The 25,298-nt window shown below is 41.0% G+C and overlaps 1 protein-coding gene across 2 annotated transcripts in view; it reads left to right on the top strand.

The window, feature by feature from the left end:
- SPINT1 (serine peptidase inhibitor, Kunitz type 1) overlaps nucleotides 1-25,298 on the top strand; it is a 203,149-nt gene that overhangs the window by 111,393 nt on the left and 66,458 nt on the right. For both annotated transcript variants that reach the window (XM_069208561.1, XM_069208562.1), the window contains exons 2-6: nucleotides 2,723-2,874; nucleotides 10,415-10,553; nucleotides 16,902-17,072; nucleotides 23,900-23,935; nucleotides 25,015-25,140. In XM_069208561.1, coding sequence (XP_069064662.1) covers nucleotides 2,723-2,874; nucleotides 10,415-10,553; nucleotides 16,902-17,072; nucleotides 23,900-23,935; nucleotides 25,015-25,140 — 624 coding nt within the window. The remainder of the gene's footprint in view (nucleotides 1-2,722; nucleotides 2,875-10,414; nucleotides 10,554-16,901; nucleotides 17,073-23,899; nucleotides 23,936-25,014; nucleotides 25,141-25,298) is intronic.

Raw genomic sequence — 25,298 nt, 5'->3', positions numbered from 1 at the left:
GGCAAAGCACAATGTATGACATGCCGACAGTTTAGTATTCTATGTAGGTAGTTCCGTGGGTTACTGATTTTGTCACTAAGATCATTTTGTTACTTGGAGTTCATAAGTAACGATCCAAATACAGCAAATTGAACTATGAAATTGTATCAAAGCGCTCCATGCTAATTGGAAGGCATAGGTTTAGAACCTTATTGTTTTTTGTCCTCAATCGTTTGTTATTCTAAGGTTGCTAAAAAAGGGTTGGGTAACAATACAATTCTATTAGTATGACACCCCACTTGTTGTTTTGGGTTTATGGGGTGGATTTACAAACACTTTGTGCCTGGCTTACATCACTGAAGTGATGCAGTCTTGGTGCAAAGCATTGTCTCTGGGTTTACTTTCCAGCACAAATCCTGAATTGAGTTGGATAGTAGCCCTAAAGTAACAGAAAGTAGCACTATGGACTACTTTATGTGAAGGAGGATTATCATGGGTGGTACATGCACGTTGCCATGTAATCAACATGGGTTTTGAAGCTAATTCCAATCACACATGGGTTTTTATGGTACTCCTGTCCACTTGCTTTGGTAGAAAGGTATTGACATAAAAAAGAATGCCTCCTTATGGCAGGCTTAAAGTTGAAGAAAATATTTTTCTCTAATTCTTTTCATCTTTGCACGTATGCTGTCCTGATCAGCACACATACAAAGCGGTAAAGTGTTAAACTTTGTCAAAGAAGAGAATTTTGTGCTGGAAAGGAACCCTTCCAGTATAAAGCCTAATCTTGATTTTACAGAAACCTCCTTGTACTATAGTGCAAGGGTGTGTGCATTGGCACAAGGCAGTTTATGCTATGCTAACACTAAAGGAGAGAGCAACCACTCCTTATCTTAGAAGATGGTGATGTTGTGCTTTTTTCTTTACACACAACACAGTAATGTTGATTACTGCGTGTCACAAAAATATAGTTAATCTGCCCTTTGTTACTCCAGACTTAACACTCTTAACATGTAATGCCTACCAGTATTGACGACATGTGACTCCTACACCCTGTAGTCCTCATTGTCTTCAGTAACATTTCCTAAACATTGATTTACACACTTGTATGACTCATTGTCTCTGTATAATATGTTTGTGATGTAAACTTCTCTGATAGTGCTATAAAATAATTGTAATAGAGGGGCTAAGGAATGATGAGGGGCTCCATTTGACAGTGATACTAAGGACATTGTGAAGAAGGGTGTCATTTGTGGGTGAGGGAGGAACCCAGGGGCCACCAGCGCTAAATCTGTCTGATATTTTCACCGCAGATCTGATAATGCAAAGCTTATTTTAAAATTTTTGTGAAGAAACACACGCACCACATAAGACAATTTCTGAAGAAGGATTGAGTTTAAGACCCGTGTTGAATCCGGTGAAAGCTGCCAGCTGGGGGATAATAGAGATAACTCATGAGCTTTTTTCTTCTCAGTAGTGCAGACTTGGGTAGCAGCACATTGATGCCCATAGGCACAGAGAGTTTACTTTTATCATGCCACCAGTGCAGTAGCAAGACCCATAGAGCGGTTTGCATGGGGCACTTCCTCCAGTAAGAAACTCCTAGATCACTTGCCAGAAGTATCAGTGGACTGAGAGGAAGAGAGTAACTCCCAAGATGGCGCTGACGGCAAATGTGCACGACTGAAAAGGGTGACTATGAAAGCTTTAATTTGGGGCACTAAGGGAAAGACCCATATTGGGGTGGAAGTATTCATTTAAGTGCCAATACTGAGGAGTGTTCCAACAGCTCTGACAGTAATGCGAGTAGTCCTTGTAACTACAATTGAAATTCTTTGGAAGCTCATTTGCTCAAATACCCAGTTGGATGGCACTTGTCACGATCGAGGGCATTACACATTTCACTTGGAGTGTGCACATTGGCGTGTAAAGAGGTAGTGATGTGGCACTCTCTGGCCCGAGGTACATCCCAGATCATCAACCATTGGTTCACTCTAATACCAATCTTCTTTGAGTGTTGTTTATTATTTTTGGCTGTGTGTTTTTATAAATTTGAAGGCACGTGTCCACCCCTTAAAAACAGAATGTGTTTGTCATTGGAAAATAAAAACAGTTAAACATGATTTATACTTGGTGCGTTCCTTCAGGTGTTACAAAATCTTTTGCAGTTCTTGTAATGTTCCAGGCCTATACTTGGTCTATACTTGAGGCAGTGGGTTACTGGAGATTTATTGCAGATCCTTCAAATGCTTGATCAACTTCTTATTGTTTTCATGCATTTTTCTCTGTTATGTAGATGTCAGGCTTTTTGAGGTAATTTTCATATACATTTATGGACTGCAGTTCTGCTTTGGCCTCTCCTTCCAGTTTGAAGTCTATATTTTGAAGGTAGACATGTGAAATACCGCAATACTGTCCCTGCATTCTCTCTCAGCAGTACTTACTTTTCCCCAATGCAGTGCTTTGAATGGAATTAAGAAACAGATACTTGGGATGATATGAGATTGCAAAAATGTCTATTTTTAGAAGCCATGGGAGAGTGAATGTATGTAAGCATTGGACAGCATTAATAATGTTGATGGCATCATGGGCCAAATATTTTGTTTGTAAAAGTTTGCCTGTCACTAATTCGAAGCCATGATATGTACTATTTCAACACTTCAGCAGAAGAAAGAAAGCACACATCTCACAACCTATTATGTGTTCTTACACCTAATAACACCTTGTTGGCTTCTATCTTTAGGTGACCACGTCCCTTTTGCCCGAGCTGGAATGGACATGAAGGTGCAACCTATGGAGCCTGTTACCCTGAGTGGAAATGAGAGTTGGGATAAGGAAGGAATTGCCAGTTATGAATGGGAGCTGATCTCTGGTGATTCCTCTGTGGAGATGGTGGTAAGTGCAGTTGACTCCCGTGATTGATGCCCAGAGGAGTATAGCAATCAAGGTCATGGTATTCCACTCTTCATTGTGTAGTGTGGAGTCAGAACTGATAGGTAATTTGTCTAGCACTATGCCAGTTGTGTTGCCATACCTGCGCTTTCAGTGAACTTTACCCTGGATTAATGATATTCTGTTCATCTTACATTTGTAGAATTTGCTGATGGCCTTATAATAGTGAAGGCTTTTCTTAATAAAAGTTTGATAAACTAAGGATGATGAAGCAGAGCAACTGTTAGCGCGTCAGACCTTAATAAGTAAACTTACAAGGGGACACGAATAGGTTGATGAACCCTTTGACTCGTATTAAAATGTTCTTAATATAGCTCCAGTACATAATCAATACACATTAATCAATAATCATTAGTAATCAATAAATCAGTAATCAATGGAGTCAGTAAATGTCACACACCATGACCTTTCAGCCATGAATAACCACACCTTAGTAAAAGTTTAGTACATTTATTTCCCTTATAATAATAATGCTAAAGTCATGTAAACACATATAAGAACAATACGGGTTGTCCAAAGCAATGGAAGAAAGGCAATCTAATCAAAGATTGAATCACGACACATTCTAAGGTTACGGTGCAAATCAATAGCAGAGATAGCTGCAACAAAGATATTTCGTACATAGAATTCAGCAACATAACTTGTCAATCATTAGTCCCTGTAATTCATCAATCATTTTGTGAGTACCCCGAACTAACCACAGATTAACATCAGCTTGTTGAGCTTCATGCAAAAACAATTTAGAAACACAAATTTAGGAAAAACATCTAGCTATGTATCTATCAAAACATAGCAGTTGGTACCTAGGAAGAAAAGGCATAAAATGCATAAGTCACATCGTCATCTACCTATCCGCGGCATAGGTCAGCAAGCAGAATCAGTCCTCAGGTCATCAATAGATCAGCAAAGCATCAGGCTCTCAGTCAGAGAGTATGAGCCCAATGACAGAACCTCGAATCTCTTCTGAAGTCTCTTCTTCTCTCAAAATCACATCTCAAATCGGAATAAGGTCTCAAATCTCCCTCTAGTCTGAATAATTCTCTCCTGTCACGTTGTTATACCAAAGTCACGTAAACTATCCCCTAATTCTCGATTGGTCAGTTAATCATACGTTTATGTTCTACCCATAATATTTCTATACAAAATCTATGAATTCTAATATTTCACTCTTCTCATGAAGTTGATTGGTTCATTTTACGATGTCCTCATCATCCGGCTCGTCAGGCAAAAATATTGTTGCATCTTTAGCTCCAGTCAGTGTCTTCATTGTTCTCATCCTGGGAAAGTACATCTGATACATATTACACATAATTTGTTACAGTGGCAGAAAAATCATCGCCTCTTAGTCGGTTCTCAGGAGAAGCTTCTGTTAAGCACTTTTAACAAGACAATGGACATTTCACAGTTTAATTCACTCTGTCAGCATTTTTTATTAAACGCTAAGAAATACAGCTTCTGCATGAGGCCTGCAAAATAGGCCAAGACACTCGCTAAGTTAAGGCCTACAACTTATAAGCTAAAGCATACTTCATAACCCTAAATATGACATATTAATACATTAATCTAATACATTTTCAATATTTCATAAGTATTAATCATTAATTAGTACACTTCGTGAATATTGGTGGCCATTCTTCGTGGTCACATTTCCAAATGCGTGCATTATTTTTCTACGTTATTCATTTTCTACATAATTCAATTATTCATAATACATACACACCCTTTAAAATGTTTTAGTTAAAACATCTGCTTTAGCACTACTACCACAGTTTATATGGCTAAGGGTATAGACATTCTTTTGTAAGTTTTATGGCCTGTGTGATGGATGTTTTAGACGGCTCAATGGAGTAATAGTTGCTTTCCTGAGCACTTCAGATGGCCACCTAAATCCTTGATCATACTGGCAGTTGGTGAAATAAAATTTCATATCTGGTCACATGATCTGAAGCGTCATACCCCGTTATAGAGGGATAGAAAACGAGCAGCAGGCAACCCATACGAGCTGGAGCCAGCCCATGTGAAACTCGCTGCCTTGCACAGTATGGCAGCCGCTGCCCTCTCATTCGGTGCCAGAGTGACTTGCACTCCCACTGGCTGCAGCTTCACAGATGATTAACGCTTGCCCCATACTGAAGAAGGGATGGAGTTGAGATGAGAGTTAAGATGTTGAAAAAAATGGCTGCTCCGAGCAGCATGGCGGGAGACTAAAGCCCACTGGCACAGAGTTAGGGCAACTGCTGGTCCCAGCAAAGATACTGGATTGCCCCGATTCTCTGGGCCCGCAAGTGGTAAATAGACCTGACACTTGGCAGCATGGCGACCTGAATCTCTGTGGCAGAGATAAAATAATGGCGAGTTGGGGATTCCAGCAAATGTGGGAGTGAGCTTAAACCCCTGAAATAGTATCTTTTCCCCTTATTGTAGGAAGATGCGATTCCAGCCTGGAATGGACTGATCACTGTCAGGGACAATTGAAAGTGGTGGGGTGTAAAAGTTAGGGTCGAGTTTTAAGTTGCTAGCGACCACTGCATTTTGTTAACTTTTGCCTTGTCATAATTTTGACAACCGTGTGCCACCATGATGGGGGCCACATCACACCCATTTTCATAGAATCACAGTTGCAACTGAAATACGTGATCACTGTCCTGTGCGCTCTGCAGAGGCCAATGACTGGATGGCCATGTCCTCTAAACACCTTTTTGACCCAGTGACAGACCCTGTGGGTATCTCCCAGTGCCTTCACCCACAGCTCCAGAGCTCTCAGTCGTGCAAAGTGGTGCCACTCAGTTCAAAGTATTCACTGTACAAAGTAATGTGCTACAGGAAAAGCTAACAATATTTTATATTGTCCTTCATATTGAATTGCCACCTATGAAAAACCGATAGCAAGGCTCTTACACTCTCAATTCTTCACTGCACCTGAGGCCTGCTAAAGCTCTGTCCCCTGTGAACACAAGCTAGACAGAGATCTTACTCTGTCACACTGCTTCACTGCACAATGAGCACTGCTAAAGGTCTGTATATTGTAACTCTAAATAAGGCAAGACTCTTACTCCCTCACACTGCTTTACTGCACCAGGGTCTTGCAAAAGCTCTTTATCACGTGATCACAAGCTAGATGGAGATTTTACCCCAGCTCGCTGCTCCACTGTGCCGCTGCGCTGCTGAAGATCTGTATCATGCAATCCTAACCCAGGCAGGGCTCCTAAACCCTCAAACTGTTTCACTGCACCAAGGGCACTGCTAAAACCACACCCAGGGCCTCTCATTGATTGGGGGCACAGAAGAACACACACTGCTTCACTGCACCAGAAGTACGGCTAAAGCTCAGGACCACATAGATACTCGTAAAGCGCTGTATTCCGTACTCTCGAACCAAAACCGTGCCAGGCATTGTAGGCGCATTCACAAATCTCAGCGGACAAAGCCAGAAAAAACTCCAAGGACTCAGACTTCTCCATCGCTGATGATGCGCTGCTCCATGCATTGGTTTGAGCAGGCTAAACCAGTTCTCCTTTTGAGGTTAGGGGCTTGTGCCTGCAACCCCTCGGCAGTTCAATACTGCTGGAATTGGTGCGGTCTTTGGTGTGCATGTTGGGCTGGCTGTCGCGAGACAGCCGGCCAATCCCGCATGTTCACTCTGCAATGGAAAGTACTCCTGCTGCTGCTACCAACGAGCAGGAATCAGCCCCGTCTCACATTCATAACTACTTCATGGAAAATTAAATCAAAGGCTCCTTCTGTGGGAATAGGAGGCTTTTAAAGTGTAAAGTGGACATTGCATAAAATTAATTATTGAAGACTGTAAAAAGCTGACAGTAAAAGTAAATAAAAAAAAAAAACATCTATTTGTACGTTTACACGGACATGAATGCAGGACCCTTCAGTTCACAGTAAATTGCGTCACAATCTCAGCATCCCTTTGAGGTCTGCATTGTGTAAAAATATATAACCAGAACACACAATGGAAGGAACAAGGTACGATGGCTACTGACATGGTTAACGCGATCTGAACATAGAGCATCCACAATTGTTTGGTTAAGGATGAGAGGGGAAATGCTCCGAAGCTGGAGTACTGCACTAAGCTTATATAAACCCATACCTCAATTGTAACTGTCAAAGGCTACATGGAAGGTGTGGGGTTTCCTCAGTACAAATACTTAAAGCAGTCATTGTGCCCCTGACTAACCAAGAAGCACACAATGATGCCGGAGAAGGGGACCATTGCAAATTCAACAAAGGAGTCAATTCCGGTTTCTCTTGACCTCTTTCTAGCTAAACTCTTAATATAAAATATTAAATAAATTCCTGGCTAGAAGTTTGCATGTCTTGTTATCCACATTGTTTCATCAAGAATAGATATATTCCTAATTGTAACACCGGTTCTACCATTGACCTTAAAAAGGCTTTTAATAAATTAATCTGGGAATACTTAATAGCGATGCAACAAAATGAGATTTAGCGGTGATATGTTCAACTGGATTGTATACCAGCACAACAGCCAGGGTCTGAGTAGGTGATGTGATTTCAGGTCCATTCAGGCTATATAAGCAATCTCACCAGGGAATTCCCCGGTCTCTATTGCCGTTTCCATTAGCTACAGCGCCAATGGCTGTCATTATGAGAGTGACGTACAAGGGGAGGGTTATACCATTTGAAAGATGATATACATACCAGATTACATTTATCACCTGTTGGTAATCCCTCGTGGTTGCTCATTCAAACCTGTCTCTACTCAATGCAGTTGTGATAATGTTTCTCTACACAGTACTATGCATTTTACAATGTTTTGCCAATTTTATAACGAAATTACATAAATCTTTCATCATCCCCTTATTAGGTAGCAATCACTGCGTTAAAGTCCGACCTGCTTTGCTTTTATTTAATGTTGTTGCCTGGTGTACATACATGTTTTTATCTGGCCTGTCTCTTTATCTGGTACTGTTCAATTGCAAAAAACCTTATCACATGCCTGATTTATTTTAAGTATTTTACCTTGCTGCCTTTTATGGTTTTTGTTCGCTAAAATCGAATTAAGGTGTATATGCACGATTTGTAGGAAATTAAGTGGGCAACTAAACTGCCTAATTGATTTATTTCTGGTTTTTGTAATAGAGGCAATATGATCTGGTTTCTTAATTTTAAATGAATTTTTAATAACATATTTAGGGTTGGATTTGTTTGGTCGATGTTCTACATGAAATGTATTTAACATTGTGCTTTTGTGTTTTTTGTGTGAAAACCGAATAAAGCTTGCAAACTGAACTGATATACATATCATTTTGATATGCGGATGACCTTCTGTCATTTCTGCAGGATGGGCCCACTGGGCTAGAGGACTCCGTTGAGGCCCTCGGGGTCTCTTCCCTATAATAATCTGGTCTAAGAACTCTGCAATTCTGAATAAAATTGGGGACTGGTGGCATCCAGGATTGGATCATTGATCATAATGAGTTAGGAGCAACACAGCTTTACACATTAAAGGATACAGATCTATCACTCTGATGTACTAGAGGGGAACTTAGGCAAGAATTTAACGGTAGCGTAGCTTGGTCAGTAAGATTGGGGGTGGGTGGGTGTGAGCCTGTGATTTCCTAACAATCCCAGTGGCACGTAATGGTAAAATGCATTATACCACAAGCAGGGTGCACGAGAGGGGCTTAAGGGACAGTAGAAAGGAAGATGAATGTGGACTGATAGGGGTATTAAGTGAGAGAAAACACATTATTTTGCGACATAGGCAACATTTTTTGTCTTTGCTAACATAGAGGGAAAAGTGTGTGTGTGTGCGTGCGTATTTGTGTGTGTGTAAAATAAATTCTGGTGACATCTGACAGACACCCCACCATATCCGATTGAAAGCACCTGTACTGAACTATTTATCACAAAATACATTTATTTGGGGGGTGGGGGCTTAACATCCCAACACCCCCCATATGAAAAGAAATACATAAATAAGGTACGCCTCTGGGATTTAACCTTTCTAAAATGATATATGATATTTTGGCAAGGCACTTTGCAGTTTTCAAGATGATAATTCTCTTATGTTTAAGATATAATTTTGTACATTTTCCAATCCTAATCCTGAGGAACATATTCAGGGACCTTGACCGAATTAATCTGGGATACTGCAAGGTATCATGCTGCTCTATGCCAGTGGATGAGGGCAGCCTAGGGACCCAACTTGGAGCTATGCTATCTTGCTTCGCAGTTGCAATGAGTGACGAGATGGTCAGATGAGGCTCATGTAGTTGATATTGGAAACCAAACCCAGCAGCTCCACAACAGCCTTTTAAACAACTTGATTATTGAGAAGGCCCGATTCACAGGTCAAAATCTAAGCTCCCTCAAACAGCTCTGAGAAGCTTGTGAAAAGAGCTACAGAGGCCATCCAGTCCTGGCTCTTACGCCCAGGTGATCACACTTGTGGACTTGCCTGGGTCCATGGGAGTTTAAAATGATGAGCCAAATGACTGCCAAGACCGCAGTTAGTATAGGAATTGCTGCTCCCAAACAACAATAAAAATCAGTCCCTGATCTGACAGAAAGGGGAGGACTCCAGGAAGGACTGACTGTTTGGGGCAATAGAGGGCACAATACATAAACTGTGAGCCATAACGGAGGCAGGTTCAGAGACACTGGGTCCTACTCTTTCTATAAACAGTTGGCGACAGTGAACACTTAGTGATGGGGTTCTTTCACTCGCTGATCAATGACGTAAAAACAGGCTTGAACGAATCATACTAAGGGAGGCTGATCTCGGAAGGGAACTAGAGAATAATGGATGCAGTCCATTCTTATCCACGCACAAACAGTAACTAGAAACCCCAGATTTTAATATACTCAGTAGAATTACATACATCAAACCAATTTAACTCCTGCCTGAGGTGAGGTTTTAGCACGTACACAAAAGTCCAGACCTGAGAAATTTCTGGGAAGGTGTCACAGATAGAATGACATTTGCTACCGGTAGAGAGGAATTGAACTGCCCCACCGTGTTTTTTGTTTGGTCTCTTCTCATGACTGAAATAAAAAAAGGTGGGTAGTAAATTCTTAGGATTGGCTTTGGCACTAGCCAAAAGGGTAATCACAACACCTTCAAAATCGATGACTGCCCTCCTCAACCAACCACTCAAAAGATGGCTGCGCTGGGTGTGGAAATTGAGGCGGGGAGAAACCACGACACTGCATGGCGAAGAGAATGGAGAAATATGCAAAAAGCCTGCAGGTGCTGCATGGGACGAAGCTTTGTTCTTTGGAGTGCTTCAACCCCTTGTGAACTCTTCAGTTTCTCACTATTTTATACACACCTATTAGCATAACTTACGTGTTCTAGTTTTAAGGGGAATAAAATGGAAATTCACAATCTTCTTTTACTTTCAATTTAAATATGTTCTTGAGCTTCTTAAGATTTTGCACTACATGCCCTCAGGTGTGCTACTGATATTTTAAAAGTGTCTTTCCTTTTATTTTTGTCACACAGAAGACAGAGCCAGACCTCCTGGAGTTGTCCAATTTGCAGGTGGGACGATATGTTTTCCAGCTTACTGTCACGGACACGGTTGGGCAACAGGCCACTGATAGAGTCTCTATCACAGTGTTGTCGGAGGAAGAAACTGCTGGTGGGTACACCAAATGTGCTGTCTTGAATCCGTGGCTTGATATAAAATCAAGTCACAACTTAGTCAAGCTGAATTACTTTTATTTATTTTTTTTTTAAATTTTTTTTAAATAGATCTGCATTGTAATGTTTGCTTTATTATTTTTCACTACATGATTTCTTTGACGTCTGTTTTGTGTTTTGCAAAAAACAAGTGGAAATCAACTACACCTTATCTGTTATAGGGGCAGTTTTACCAATGATGTTTTGTATACTTTTTTGTCGTATTAAAGGAGAACTAGCATAGCATGCAGAAATTCGTAATCGTAGCCATTGCTGAAATTCAATGTTTTGTACTTGTATTTGTCCTTTGGCATATGTTGTAATTCCTTGTCTATCAGTCTACTTTGATTTTCTGTGCGACTTCTTTGTGCACCTTTCCATGTCTGTCTTATGTGCAGCCCCACTTTTTGCTTCTTTGCAGGTGCCATCAATAGTCAGGGTTTGGAGCAGTGTCTGAATTGATAGTTCAGCATTTATAACCTTCCGCTTACACTATGCACAGCGTGATACAAACCACTGGCTTGTTTGGGTCAACCCCTTCAGTCATTGCTTTGAGACTGCATCATTCAGATCTTGGAAGGTGGTGTATCATTCTGTCTTTTAGGAGTTGATACCATTGCAATGCATGAGGGATTATTTTACATTTGAAAAGTTCACTAGGCAATCACACTTTTTATCACATTCAATGTTTTGTCATGTATACAGAGAACATTTTGTAAACTGAAGCAGGCTTTTTAATGCTTTTATCATCACTTGAATGCAAACATATCTCTGTAATGGTTCATTTCTAGGCATTTCTCTTTAGAATATCCGGTTGACCTGACCCCAACATGGCTTCCTCAAAGTCTCATGAGATCAGCAATAAAAATTGTGATTTTGCAGCTTTGGGAAGCGTTCTTGTTTTCTTTTATTAGCACAGTCCAGACATTGAAAACTTCATTCTCCAAACATCCCTACACAGATTGCAGTGGTAGTTATAATGACGAACCGTAGCTGAAGTGCTGAGCGCCTGCATTGCTGAGTCCCTGCTTGCGGTGAACACAGAAAACAAATGTGAAGTCCCCAGTGGTTGTCTCACAAACACTTGTGTAACAAATTTCCTGCCGCTGAATAGACAGGCACTAGGCACCGGCTCTGTCATATGTTCTTTGATATCACCCATACACTGCCATAGTCACTTGCCATGTCCCCACTGCACTAGCCCTGAATTTCGAACCACTCCTCACCTCTGAATTTCAAATCACCCTTACCCCTGTATCGAAGACACACTGGTAAACAATGCTAGCAGCACATGCAAAATAAGTGCAAACAGACCCACTACCCAGAACAAGATAAGTTGAATGCATGTTTGACGTCATGTAAACGGCAGCACATTCAATGTAATTTTCGTAATTGCAGTAGTGTAACACCAGTACCAACACCCACTAGCATCAGTGCTGTTTGTCACTAATAATGTTAGCAGTCTGTTGTTAAAATTGCAATCCACTCAGCAGTACTTCCCATATCCTTCCTTCCTTTAAATCCACGTACAAAGTCTGTTTGAAGCATCGAAGGCCACATACAGCAATCAAGATCTCCTGCTCTGGCCTCCTGTAGTTCTAGCTTCTGATAGTGTGTCCCACTATTGGTTTGGAAACACCAAACCACACAGATTTTGTTAGTGCTTCACGCAGCTGATATTCTTTCAGTATTAAGCACTCCCATTGTCAGCAGCGAGTCCTTCCTGTTGACTGTACATTTTGCGTGAGCAGTTAAGTACTGCTGCTTGTTTCTCCTCAGCTGGTCAACTTACTCCCTGAGCTGACCATTCCAGAGCTGGCCCTCCCAACAATTGTAGCTGTTGCCTCAAGTCAAAAAAGATGCAGAGGCTGATGTCTCATATTTGAGTACCATGAGTTCCCTGTTATTTATTGCCACTATAGCATGTGCAAACACAATCATATATGTGGAGATTCTGTACAGCCTGACTCTTTTTGTACCTATTATGTCTGTGACCTATTTTTTCTTATTTTCCATGGTATCAGTGCTGTGCTGTGACATCACTAAACGCTTAGAGAATAAAATACAGCCATACCACATGCTTGGTGAGTAGAAAACAGAGGACAGAGAGTATTTTCCAGAAACATGGCACAAATACTCTGTGCATGACCGAACTCATTTAACCTATCAACACAGCAGTCTCCATCTGAGCACAAATACTCTGTGCATGACCGAACTCATTTAACCTATCAACACAGCAGTCTCCATCTGGGGGTCCAAATCGAACATGTAACCACCATACTCTTACTGTTTCATGTTGCATTGCCTGGGTTCTCCTTTTTCAGGCATTGTTAGTAGGGTTGCAGTACCTAAGCTAAATCTTGGAGCAGATGATTATTTCTGTTACATCGTCCACTGACTATTCAAGTGTTCATTTTAAATTTTTTATATGCAAATAATATATTTATTACCTTGCAGTGCAGATATTTTGGAATGTACTTAATCTACGTGCAGATTCTTCACCTCCTGAATCTTCACATGTGCCAGACCGGATCTAGAAAATTGAAATAGCTCTCCTTTGCTGCTTAAAATGCGCCATGACTACAGAGCGACTCCTGTGTTGCCCCAGTTGTTAAGTCATGGAGCTGTATTTGGCACCACCTCATCTCTCGGACTTTGATGCCTCTGCTTTTTTCCACGCTCTTGGAGGCTTGGGTGAGACTGGCAAAATCGGCAGGAATGGAGTTCATAAAACAAACACAAAACCTACTATACACGCCTCCTCAAAATTGAATGCGAATGGCTTGATAAGAAATCTGCAGGTAGAGAGAGTATACTCTAGAAAGATGGTTACCCAGTGTAAGCAACCTATTCTTTTGATGAGTACTTCTCTCTGCAGGATCCCCATCTTTGGAATCAGTACCAAAGTACAGTCGCGGCTCGCTTTGCTCATAAGAAGCAGGGCAGGTGTGGCGCGCGGGGGTGGGGTGGTGGGGGGGATGGGAGGTTGTGGGGGTGGAAGATGGGGATCTAAAATTTAATAAAATAATTAATAATAAAAAATAAAAAAACGCCTTCTCGACGCCGTTCTGCGCCGCTCCTCTTCCCTGCAGGTGGCAGGCAGTCACAGGCTCCCAGCCTGCCCTGCGGCCAAGGATTGGCTGGGAATGCCCAGCCAGGGTGCTTCCAGGCAGACTGTGAGCCTGGGGCAGGCCCTCTGCAGCCCGGCAACTGAGACGGCCGGCCAAACATACATGCACAATGAGAGGTAGTACTGAGCACAGCCCCTCACTTCTCCTCATCCCAGATGCCCCGCCCCTGTCACAACTAGGGGATAACAAACATTGTTCATTATCCCCGCGTTGTAAAGGTTTTGCAGCTTCTGCTTCTGACCGGGGGGATGTGGGGGTATGAGGGTGTGTGGGTGTGGAGGGATGTGCGATGCTCCTCTGCCCTAATGGAGGAGCCGCCCCTGCCAAAGTAGAAGTCCCAAGAAGGTAGGCCTGAAGAGTTAATTTAATAAAGAAATGTTCCCACACAGTCTGAAATTGTCGGTCCATACAAGCCTAGTGCCCAGAGAGGAGTATGTGGCAAACATATGATCCAAACTCCACATTACAGTCTAACCCAAGTCTCAGCCAGGAACACTCCTATATAGTGCCAACAAAACAGACTTTGCCCTTTTAAAATGTGCCCAACATCCCTAAAGAAGACTGTCCTTTTGTTTTTGTAAACGATGTAGCTGGACAGCACTTCACATTTCACCATCTTGCCCTCATTGGAACTAGTATATTTAGTAAGGATCAGCCTGTCATGTGTGATGGTCAGTGTCAAATCATACAAAATTAGAAATTCTCCAAAAATGCAAGCGGTACAACCCTTTTTTCCTGTAAAAGATAACAAGTAAGAAAGGTGCCCAGATTAGGGGCACCAGTATGTCAACTAGAATTATTCCAAAGGCGGATGCACAACCTAAACCAGTGGTGAAGACCAGAAACTAAACCTTTTTAAGGTAGAAAATTCATAAAGGCAACTGTGGGAGCTGAGATCATGAACTCATCAGAAAAGAGGACCAAACCAGGCCCTACGGAGATCTGATAAATATAAGTGCAGTGTCCAGCCAATATGACGTCCATCACCTCAGGGATAAAGGTTTGTCTCTGTATTAAGAACCCATCCCTTTCCAATGAGGCAACATACATCATGAATGGAAATGAAAGAAACAAACGCAGATATGAGTGGTAGAGGTCCATGTGCCACCTCCCTCTTGATCTGTTCATCACCATTAAGATCACCTTCCCTCAGTTATGAAAAAGCTTCCTATGAGCACCAGAAAGTAGAGGAATGCAAGAATGCTTCAAATTTGAGCTATAGTTTCACCCAAGAGGAGAAAATCTCCCAGAGGCCTCACAGCAGAACAGGAAAAGCCATACAATTCTGATTATCTTCCACTGAAGAATACACTGTACTTCCTTCAGAATAAGATGAGATTAGATAGTTGGCAAGGTGATGCAAAAGAAGATAGTCTGCAATCAAGTTCAGCGAAGTGGGCAGATGAATTTCGGTCAACAATACCTCACTTTTGTAGTTGCAAAGCTATATCTGTTAAGGTTCCAGACATTAGGAACATTCTGCACATACCCATCATTTTCCAAAGTAAAAGAAGCCCATCTTAAAAGGACCTGGCCCTTCTGCTAGGGTGGTCTTCTTGAAGGCACCCAGCGATAGCCCTGCCACTAGCAAGAGGGTCTGGGCAAGGGATTGAGGGACAGAAAGTTATAAGGGTGAATCCCCATTCACAGTCTAAATGTCTCTGGCCTGAATTGAGTCAATGCCAGCACCAAGCATTCCAATGGAACTTCAAAAGTGTATCCAGAAATGCCATAATTCGAGTCAGTGCAAGGAGCAAGAAAAGCTAAGAGTGAGTTTTGCAGCACCAGAAACGGACATTGAACAGAGCCGAGCTCCAGTCCCATGTTTATGTCCCGCAGATCAGCAAATAGATCAGAGGACGAGCTTGGAGTTGAGGAACGAGTCTGATATCGGACAACCTCCGCTGAGACTGGGAGTGACATCAAGGGGAAGTGGCATCTTCCTTTTGGTGTTTCCTAAACATGATGCAGTAGGACGTGCCTGGGGACAAAGCCTTCCCTCTGTACCTGTCTCGAGAATGAGATCTGATGATACATTGACTCTGTTGGTTATTATGGCCTTGAGATATAAGATGTTCGCTTCCTGTCCTCGATTGTATTAAACCATCACTGCTAGCAGACCTGGAGGTGTGCACAGAATCCATTCTCCAAGAACCGACGTCAGAGGTACCAGTAAGGATCCCTGATAGAGATGCAAATAACACCTGTGCTTGACTGTTTAAAAAGTAGCATTTATCTCCAAAAGCCCCTGCAAGTACAATTTTGAAAGCTAAGTTCAAGCAGAGGGTCACTCCGGATGCACGTCAGAGTCAAGCTGCAACCATTGTGCAAACTACTGGCCGAGGAGGGCTGTTTCAAGTTTTCTGGATCTAGTCTGTCTCTGGGGGAGACGCATGACGAGAGGAACTTACAGGTAGTAGTATTATCCACCAGAATTTTTGTTAAATTGGATAGCCTGTTAATTTAACCTTGATCCAGCTTTCCTGGGACATGCAGTTGGATGTACTTGCTTCAGAAGATGTCCTGCTTGAGAAGTACTCATTCTAAACTTAATTTGAACAATCACCGTCAGTGATTTGCAACAAAAAGGCTTCTAACATAATGGCAGCTCTGGAATTACCAATTGTTCCCTTTTTTTCTGATGCTGAGGCTGGTTTCCATGGTGGCAGAAAGCACATTAGAATCCTTCAGATTGAGAGTAATTGATCACTAGAAGCCATCCAGATGACCTAGTGCTTGGGAAAAGTGAGTTTGTGAACAGTAACAGAGGTTCTCTAAAGTGGGTGTCTTACAAATATTCTGGTTTTACTTTCCAGTATCCCTTTAGGGAACAAGAAGTTTGGATTACTGCTTCAGGTTTGCTGAAATGAGACAAGATGTTAGAATCTCCTGTTTTCATCACCTTATTATGAAAGTGGTTTAGATTGTAGCTGTCCATATCAATGTAGAGAAGCTGCAGATGTTCATTATATTGAAGTAAAAGCGTTTTCAGATCCTAGTTCTTTGGTCGAGACTAAAAGGCAAACATCCATGCTGAAGAATCATTGTAATAGATCTCTTAAACCTTTCACGTGACGGTGTTCTAACAGTAGTAAATGTGATAATGTGCCAGTGTTTTCCTTTTGAGATGCCCCAGATACTTAACTAAACCCATGTCTCCTATGTTTTTGTTTTAGAACACTGTCTTCCTCCGATAAAGGTTGGTAGATGTCGTGGCTCATTCCCACGCTGGCATTATAATCCTGACTCTCAGCAGTGTGAACGGTTCACCTTCGGAGGATGTAGAGGGAATAAAAATAATTATGTGAGAGAGGAGCAATGTCAGCAGGCCTGCAGGAACATTAAAGGTGGGTACCTTTTTTTGTGTGCTCTTTTTAGGGTAAGCCAATATATAATTTCCCTATCTCTGACACGAATTGCTACCCTGTTCCAAGCCAGGGCTTGGTACGCCTCTCTGACAATCATTTAACTTATTTCTTCGCAAATGTTTGAATTTTTTTTTAAGCATAGAAATTGACTTTATGCTGCTGTGATTTTGTTACTGTTACGTTATGAAGTTTTCCAATCTATATTTTTGTTTTAAGAATAAAAGCTTTCTGTAGAAAAGCAGACCAATGCACTTCTCGCTGGAACACCCTGTCTTGGTGTGTTTTTCTGGATTGTGGTGTTTCCCTGTGTAAGATTTAGTGAGCCATTTTTGGGTGCTTTTTTCCTGCCTTTGTTGTTCTCTATGATTAACGTTCATGGCAGTAGTTGTCCTGCCCACGTTTTGGACAGATCTGAGCAGACGTTACTTTTTTTTTTTAATGTTTCAGTATTGCACTTGTAGGCGATGATTTTCATTGTTTGTAAGGCTCTGAAGACGAGTTACTTGCCTGTAACCTGGCATACTTTGGCAATGTTTTTTTTTTAAAGAATATCTAAATACTGTTTACCTCTGTAATGAATTCCAGGGGGTACCCAATGAATGTTGGTTAGTGGGTGGCCTTCATTGGATGAACAACATTTTCCCACACGTTGTGGGCATGGTAGGTTTGGTGGCATCCGTAGAATGATTAAAATGAAATTGTGTCATCAATATTATTGTTTCAGTTCACTGTCCTAGACCTAAATACTCTACCAACTAAATATTGATTAATAACCGGAGGGGTAATAACTCCTTTTCACTAGTTCTTAACCGTTGAGAGCAGTTGGAGTGGTCCTGGGTCGGAATGTGTCTTTTAGTACTTGGATTAGCAAACAGCCCTAGCCATATTTTTTCAGTTTTTTAATGGTCTGCCTTGATAGTGCAGCTGTCACCAGACAATTATGTGAGCATCACTAGAAGGGGGGCTTTGTCCACATGTTGGGAGCCCAGAGCACATGTTTTTATTGGTCAGAAGTGGAGTGCTTCAACAAGAAAAGTGCTTGCTCTCAGCACAGCTGAAATCATTATGTTTATTTATCTATCTGCCTGAGCTTGAACTTTCGGGGATGGCACTGTAACACTATTAAAGTGTTGAAGATAACCAGATAACTTAGAATGTTTTTTTGGTAGCAGCACAGATGGGAGGCAAGCAGTCAATAATCTACATGGATTTCTAATTCAGGCTTGACAGTACACCTGACCTTTTAACCCTCATTAATATTATTCTACAGTTATTTTTGTGTTCTCACAAATACATATCTATTTATATGTTATTTACGTGTAATACTTCACATTACCATCCAACATTCCTTTAAAGCCCGACCTATTGGCATTGCCAATGCATGTTTTATTTTTCCCAATCCTTTTGTCATTTCAGATATCTGCCCAGAGATCTTGAATGCCTGATCTGTGTATTCCACTCCAAAAGTAGAATTTTTAGAGTCTGTTTTTTTCTCTCTCTGTAACCTGCCTTCATTTTAACTTTTTTTTGGGCTTTTCTTGTTTGCAACTGTCCTTGTTTGCCAGTTTGCTGAAGATGTTGATGCTGCCTTATTTCTTTCTATAAGATTATCCACTGACTTGCAATTGTGCTAATATAGTGTTGGAACCATTCAGACCTTTGGGTTTTCACACCAGCAGATATCTATGTTCTGCAGTTCCAAGTAGTAGCCCCAACACGCCCCTGAGTAATCAGCACACTTATTGTTCAAGTCTTCTTCGATGAAAATGTCTCCTCCCAAAGAAAATGTTCCATGGGCAGATTCAGCTATCATAGAAAAAGTTAGTATAGAAATCGTCTTGAGTTTAATTTGTAACAGGTGATTAAAATGTATTTAGTTCCTGCTTGCAAGTTACCCATTTGGCTTCCAATCAACCTTATCTTCCTAAAGATTGTTCAGATTTATACTAACATAGAGGATCACTAATCCCTTTTAGGGAGTAGGAGAGGACAAATATTGCATGGAAAACTATCTGCATACTGACCTGTCCTCATTACCGTTCACTAATTGTGCTTCCTTGAATATCACAGAGAGTATTGACATCAATTTCTTGAAACCTGAGTAATTGTTTGCCAGAGAAAGACAAGCGAAATGCAACTAATCATTAGCTTACTGCCTAAATGCTAGCTATGCATGCAAGGCTAAATGCCCATGATCCCTACGTCCATCCCTACCACTTCCCACATTAACTGCACCAAAACAGTCCTCTTCATAACCAGAGTACTTTCCACCAAGAGAAACTCTGGCACCAAAGTACAGGTCCAGCACCATGTAAGGAACCATAAGCTCTGTAGTGAAGCCCAGAAATTGAATAACTTTAAACTCAAGTGCAATATCAAAACTGTAACTACTGCAAACCTTGCTCGTTTTGTAACAAATCTACTACATAGCTAATAAAACTGGAAACAAGTTACATCAGGGGTGTGCTAGCGCGTCAGAACCTTGATAAGTAAACTTACAAGGAGACGCGTTTAGGTCGATGAACCTTTGGGCCACATTCGGGGACTTCCCAGTACGGGATGTCTCTTTGGCATCACAAATCAATAGATCAATAAACCAATCAATAATTTCAATAAGTAATAAGCAACCCAATCAATAACATTTAGTAAGAATCAATAAATTGAACACACCATGACCTTTCAATAACCACACCAATTTAGTTAAGTGTTAGGATATTTATTTCCCTATTAGTCACAATCTAATGTCATTTCTGTTAATCTCATTAGCAATTCATCTCATTAGTAACTCTTCAGATTTGCAATTAGAACACAATCAATGCATAGAGAATATTCATTCAGTATTAACACGTCATCAATAAGAAGCAACTTAGCAAAGTCTCAGTAGTACATGATTCAACAAAGCAAGAACTCAGTCATTTGTCTATTTGCGTGTAGGGTATTTGTGAACACCTTAACTAACCTCTAATTAGCATTGGCATGTTGGGCTTCATGCAAAACATTTTAGCGAACACAAATTTGGAAAACATCTTAACTATGGCCTCTATCAAATGCGCAGTTGGTACCTAGAAAGAAAAGACAAACGGACAATTATAATTTTTCATCAGATAGTTACCAATCCAACAGATCAGCAAACAGTTTGTCTTCGTCCTCAGGACATCAGTCGTTTTCATCATCAGCCAAGATAGGACGGGGCAAAGTCTCAGTATAGCATAGCTAAGGAATAAGACCTTCCCTCATATAGATGGGAAGTAAGTATCAGGTAAGGAATAGGTAGAGGATGGTTTAGAGCATCAGGACGAATAAACGTCAAAGTCTCAAAAGAATGGGCCCCCTTCTCCTTGGGTTGTGCGGTTAAATCAAAACTGCCTAATTTGCCCTTAATTCCTCATTGGTTCATAATTGGTGCATCGTTCTCTGTCCAATAATTCTCCACGCACTTCACTAGAATTTTCCACAAAACACAGTTCTCATGTCGCTGATTGGCCTATGTTATTGACGTCTTCAACGGTTGGAATGTCAGGTAAGAAAAGTTAAATTTTACGCTCCAGTCAGTAGCTCCATTGTTTTCTCCTACTCCAGGCAGCCTTGCACCTGTTACAAATTACACTGTTGCATTCAGCAAGAATGTCTCCTTGAGCAATTTGAGTCTCATGAGAAAGAATTTCCTACAGCTACACACAAGTTCTAGAAAAGTACAGCTTCGTGTCCTTCAGGAATACAGCACATTTCACGTTTGAAAAATGCAGTTTAATATGAGACCAGGCAGCTAGGCCCAGACCCTTGCTAAGCTAAGGCCTAATGATTAATTGAGCAAACTCCTAATACATGACTCTAATTATGATATGCTAGTACAAATTCAAAACATTAGCACATAATTCAGCATTAATAACTTTCAATAGTCTTGGTATACATTGGTAGCCACTCCCCGTGGGCACATTTCAATGCATGCATTATTTTTTGCATTAACACATTTTCTATGCAGCTTCATCACGCAATAATTTGCAAGCTTTTCATGTTAATATTGCATTTAAAAGACACACTCCAACAGGTGCTAGTAAATAGAACTTGCACTGTAAGAAAGCTCAATTGAGTTGGGACAGATTTAGTGGTGTTTCAAGATGCACTCACTGCATCCACAATCCCGTTTTCATCTTGCTGCAATTTTCATTTTCTATAATGTCTCCTTTGCTCGCTGGTAAGTAATAACTGTAATGACAACATTTCAGAAGTGTCCGTGGATACCCCAGTGTCCTGACCTTTTCACATAACGATATGAACTTGAAGTTCAGCCGAACAACCACTTTTGAAAATAGCACCAGTGGCTTGTTGTGTCAAAAAAGTGGTTTCTGTATTCCATAAAATATCCTTTTGAGATGTGCAGTTTCATCTAGCAGCATTAACCTACCATTGATGTTAACTCCTGCCCACCATAAGGCTACTGGTTGCTTTAGAGTGGTGCAGATTCAGGCTTTACAGTTTTACGGGTAATGCCCTTGTCCTCACCCTAGAATATCCTTCACTACATCAGAGGTCCTCTTCTGTTTACCCTTGTCCCCACCCTATTACATCCTTTACTACATCAGAGGTCCTCCTCGGTTTACCCTTGTCCCCCCACCCTATTACATCCTTTACTACATCAGAGGTCCTCTTTGGTTTCCCTGCCTCCCTACACTAGTCAAGATAAATAAAAATTCCATCTCGTTGTTCTTGATATTCTGACCACAGCTCTGTAGCAAAGTGTGCCAAACTGTGGTCTCCTTTGGGGCACGTTAGGATGAGAATATCTTGGAGCTTTTCAGGTTTTTCCAAAAGGGCAAAAACGCATTTCTAGAAAGAAAAAAAAAAGAAATCCATATTCCCAAACTTAGTTCAATTCCCAACCCTCATTAATCGCACATGGGACTTTTCTCAACGCTCCTCAAAATCTCTCCCCATTTTTGTGGATGGCGGCTTCAGTTTCACAATTTAATTTGTCTTCTCTGTAGTTGTGTCCTCCACCAATGAAGAGCGTCGTTTTGTTTCCGTTTTTAGCTGACATAGTTTGAACAAATATTGCCTTATTAGCGAAATGTTTTGTGAAAGTACAGATGTCTTTTCATCAATTTCCCCCAGCAATCTGTTATTTCGGTTCCTCATTGGACGACACTTCTAGCCTGCTAGCCCTTTGCAAATGGGCACATTTGACACCTCCATTTCAGGACCTTTCTCTGACTGCTTAGCTGGTGCTCTCTTGCAGATCCCCTATAATTTGCCATTCCTTCTGCGTCCATCTTCTTGCAGCTTTCTTGCTATTACTAGTCTGCACCTCTGCATCCTGTTGAATCTCCCAAGAAACCACCGCAGCTCACTCCTAGTGACCTATCTTGCTGGTATCAGTTCACCAAATCAAGTAAAATGCAGTAATGCTTTACCAGAGCATGCTCTCTCCTGCCAGTTCTCTGGTGCCCCAAAACACTTCCATTTTACCTATGAGCCTCTTCTTGCAGTTGTGCATATAGCATAAAACTAGTGCTGTCAGATGTGCTCGTGCCTCAGGCCAGTGCCCTATTTGCATGTGTTTGCTTTTGTATAAAATGATCAGATGGACTGAACCAACCATCTGCAAATCTTCTAAAAACTAAAACAACAATGTATGTGTATGTTGTTGTTTAAGGTTCATGTGGATAGGGGCAGATCTGATTCAAAGTGATTTTCAATGTGCGGTCACTCTGTATCCAAAATATCACCAGACAGAGGCAACACCCATTTACTGTAATTCCAGCTTTTACAAAGTATTTTGTTCTGCAATTGTCTTGTGGGTTGCCCACATGTCCCTTGGTCATGCTGCCAGCTGCCTAGGCCATGTTGACTATTTTATAAATCAGACAGTCGTACCCCAGTTCAGACCAGGGCGTGTTGTACAGCGCGCTCTCACCTGCACCCCTCCCTAAAATATCCTTTTGCAGCTTCACAGCACCTCAAGCCACACAGTTTTAGCTGTCTAGATCTGGCCAGTCGAGGCCTTCGGTAGGTTACCAGTAGTAGCACAGGTGCCTTCAGAGCAAAGCGCCCTTCTCTCTGTGCCGCAGGCCTGATGTGGCTTCTTTGTTGCCCATAAGTGTCAGACTTTTGTAGAAGGAGAGCAAAGAGCGCTGAGTTTTTAATTTCAGCTTGCCATGCAGCCTACCACCAAGTTTTTTTGACAGTGCCAAAATTGTATAATCTGTCACGAGCTGCCCTTCTTGGTACTGTATATGTAATCTTTACAAGCTCTGCTGATTAAGTTTTCCATGGATTTTATGAATTATTTTAAATCCCATTATTCATGTACCTTTATCTTGGTTCCTCTGAATGATGAGCCCTGAAATTAATCCGTGATCACTGCTGCAGTGTTCCAACACCACTTGTGGGTTACTTCTCCTGCAATTCCAACCCTTTGGGAAGCATTGGCGCACAAAATGGAACCAGAGATAGCTGGGTAGCAGCTACTAACTGGCATTAGTGGATAGCCACCGATTCTACACAAATATTAAATATTGAGGCCGTCAGCAAGTGATGCCATCTCACCGATTCATGCGGAGGTGGAATACATTGTCACACAATCTACCAGCCAAATGGGTGTTCTATTGTCAATAGTACTTTCAAGATTCTATGGCCTAGAAGGTTTTGTCACCAATATTTATGAAAAAGTGTACGAAAAATATGAGTAATGGAAAGTTTAATTTGCTGTGGTTGAAACTGTCAATTTGAATTACACCTAAGACTATTGGATGTACTGACGGGTAATTGTTTTGTTAAACTACACATTTCTGTTCGTTTTTTTCTAGATCACTCCCCCCCTACCAGCAGACGATTGAATCCAGGTACGTATCACATTGACTTCCCATACTCCACATACTCCAGGGTTTGCAGGAAGCTTTCTAAGTTGATAATAATTAAGGCTCCCAGTTTTCATTTTTCCCTGATTTTTTACAGATAAATACAGATAGAAAGCAATGTGTTTCCCGTCTGAATTTATTTTCAAAATCAGAAAAAATACAGAAAATTGCGCTGCTTGTGAGTAACTCTCCAGGCTGTCCGTCATGAATTCCAGGCCAACAGCTGAACAAATAGACAGCACGCAGTGTTAACAGGCAGGGTGAGATTTTCTTAAAATCAGGGATAGCAGAGCATACATTTGTTTATAATGCTAATATTTACCTGTGGGTGTAAGGTTTTGTTATATTTGGCTTCTTAATTTGCTGAAACGTGACAGGCATCAAAGCATGAGTGGATGTTTTTTTCCTTAAATAAATGAGGACGTATACCATTATAGGACTCTATTTATTCTCAAAACATAAACTAAAAATGGATAAATACCGATAAGATGACTAAGAAATAAATATGGATAAATAAAGCTGAACATGTTAAAAAAAAAAAAAAAAAAACATAAAACCGGGAGCCCTAATAATAATAATTATTTAGAGTGAGGCTGTTTTGTGTTAGAAGCTGGCACTGATACCTGTGTTTTTTCTTTACTGTCTGTGCTCTCATGTGTGTGAGTTTGGGTGTAATCTAATAACTCTTAACTCACAATAACCATTCTGTAAATACTGTGATGCCCCGTTTGCATGTTTTTGTTTTGGTAAATGAGTTTTACACAGTATGGGATATTGCAACTTCAGAAAGATGATCCCTCCAGTGAATATTATTTTGTTTGCTTTTAATTTTTAGGAGGTTGAAAAAATACTTTTTGTCATGTGCTGGCACATAGTGGAAAACACAGTTTCACAATTTGGTGTATCTGGTTTTACAAAACAATCGTCTTGTGATGTTTTTACATTAGTTTTCTCTGCATGTAAGGGGCAGCTTTAGAGGCACAACTTTTCTGCCATATAAATTATGTTCAGCTCTGTCCGTGTTTTGAAAAGCACTGCTGATGAAATGCTTCTTTGTTCTGCAGTGTGCAATGAACATTGCCTCCATTCCCAGTTCCAGTGCGGAGATGGATGTTGCATTGATATTAACCAGGAGTGTGATGGTACATCAGACTGCATGGATGGGTCGGATGAGTCTTCTTGTGACAAGTGTATGTATTCCGACTTGTTATTTACTGATTAGACAAAAAAGCAGAGCTTTGATGTTATAAAGCTTTATTGTTATGATAAATAACTGTAGATTTAGCTGTTGACAGGGGTGGAGCCATTCATAGTATTGCAGAATAAGGTGTTGCCTGCTGTTTTTAGG

This window comes from Pleurodeles waltl, chromosome 9 (assembly GCF_031143425.1).
Source record: "Pleurodeles waltl isolate 20211129_DDA chromosome 9, aPleWal1.hap1.20221129, whole genome shotgun sequence".
NCBI classification, from domain to species: Eukaryota; Metazoa; Chordata; class Amphibia; order Caudata; family Salamandridae; genus Pleurodeles; species Pleurodeles waltl.
This window is presented reverse-complemented; position numbering and strand designations above follow the sequence as displayed.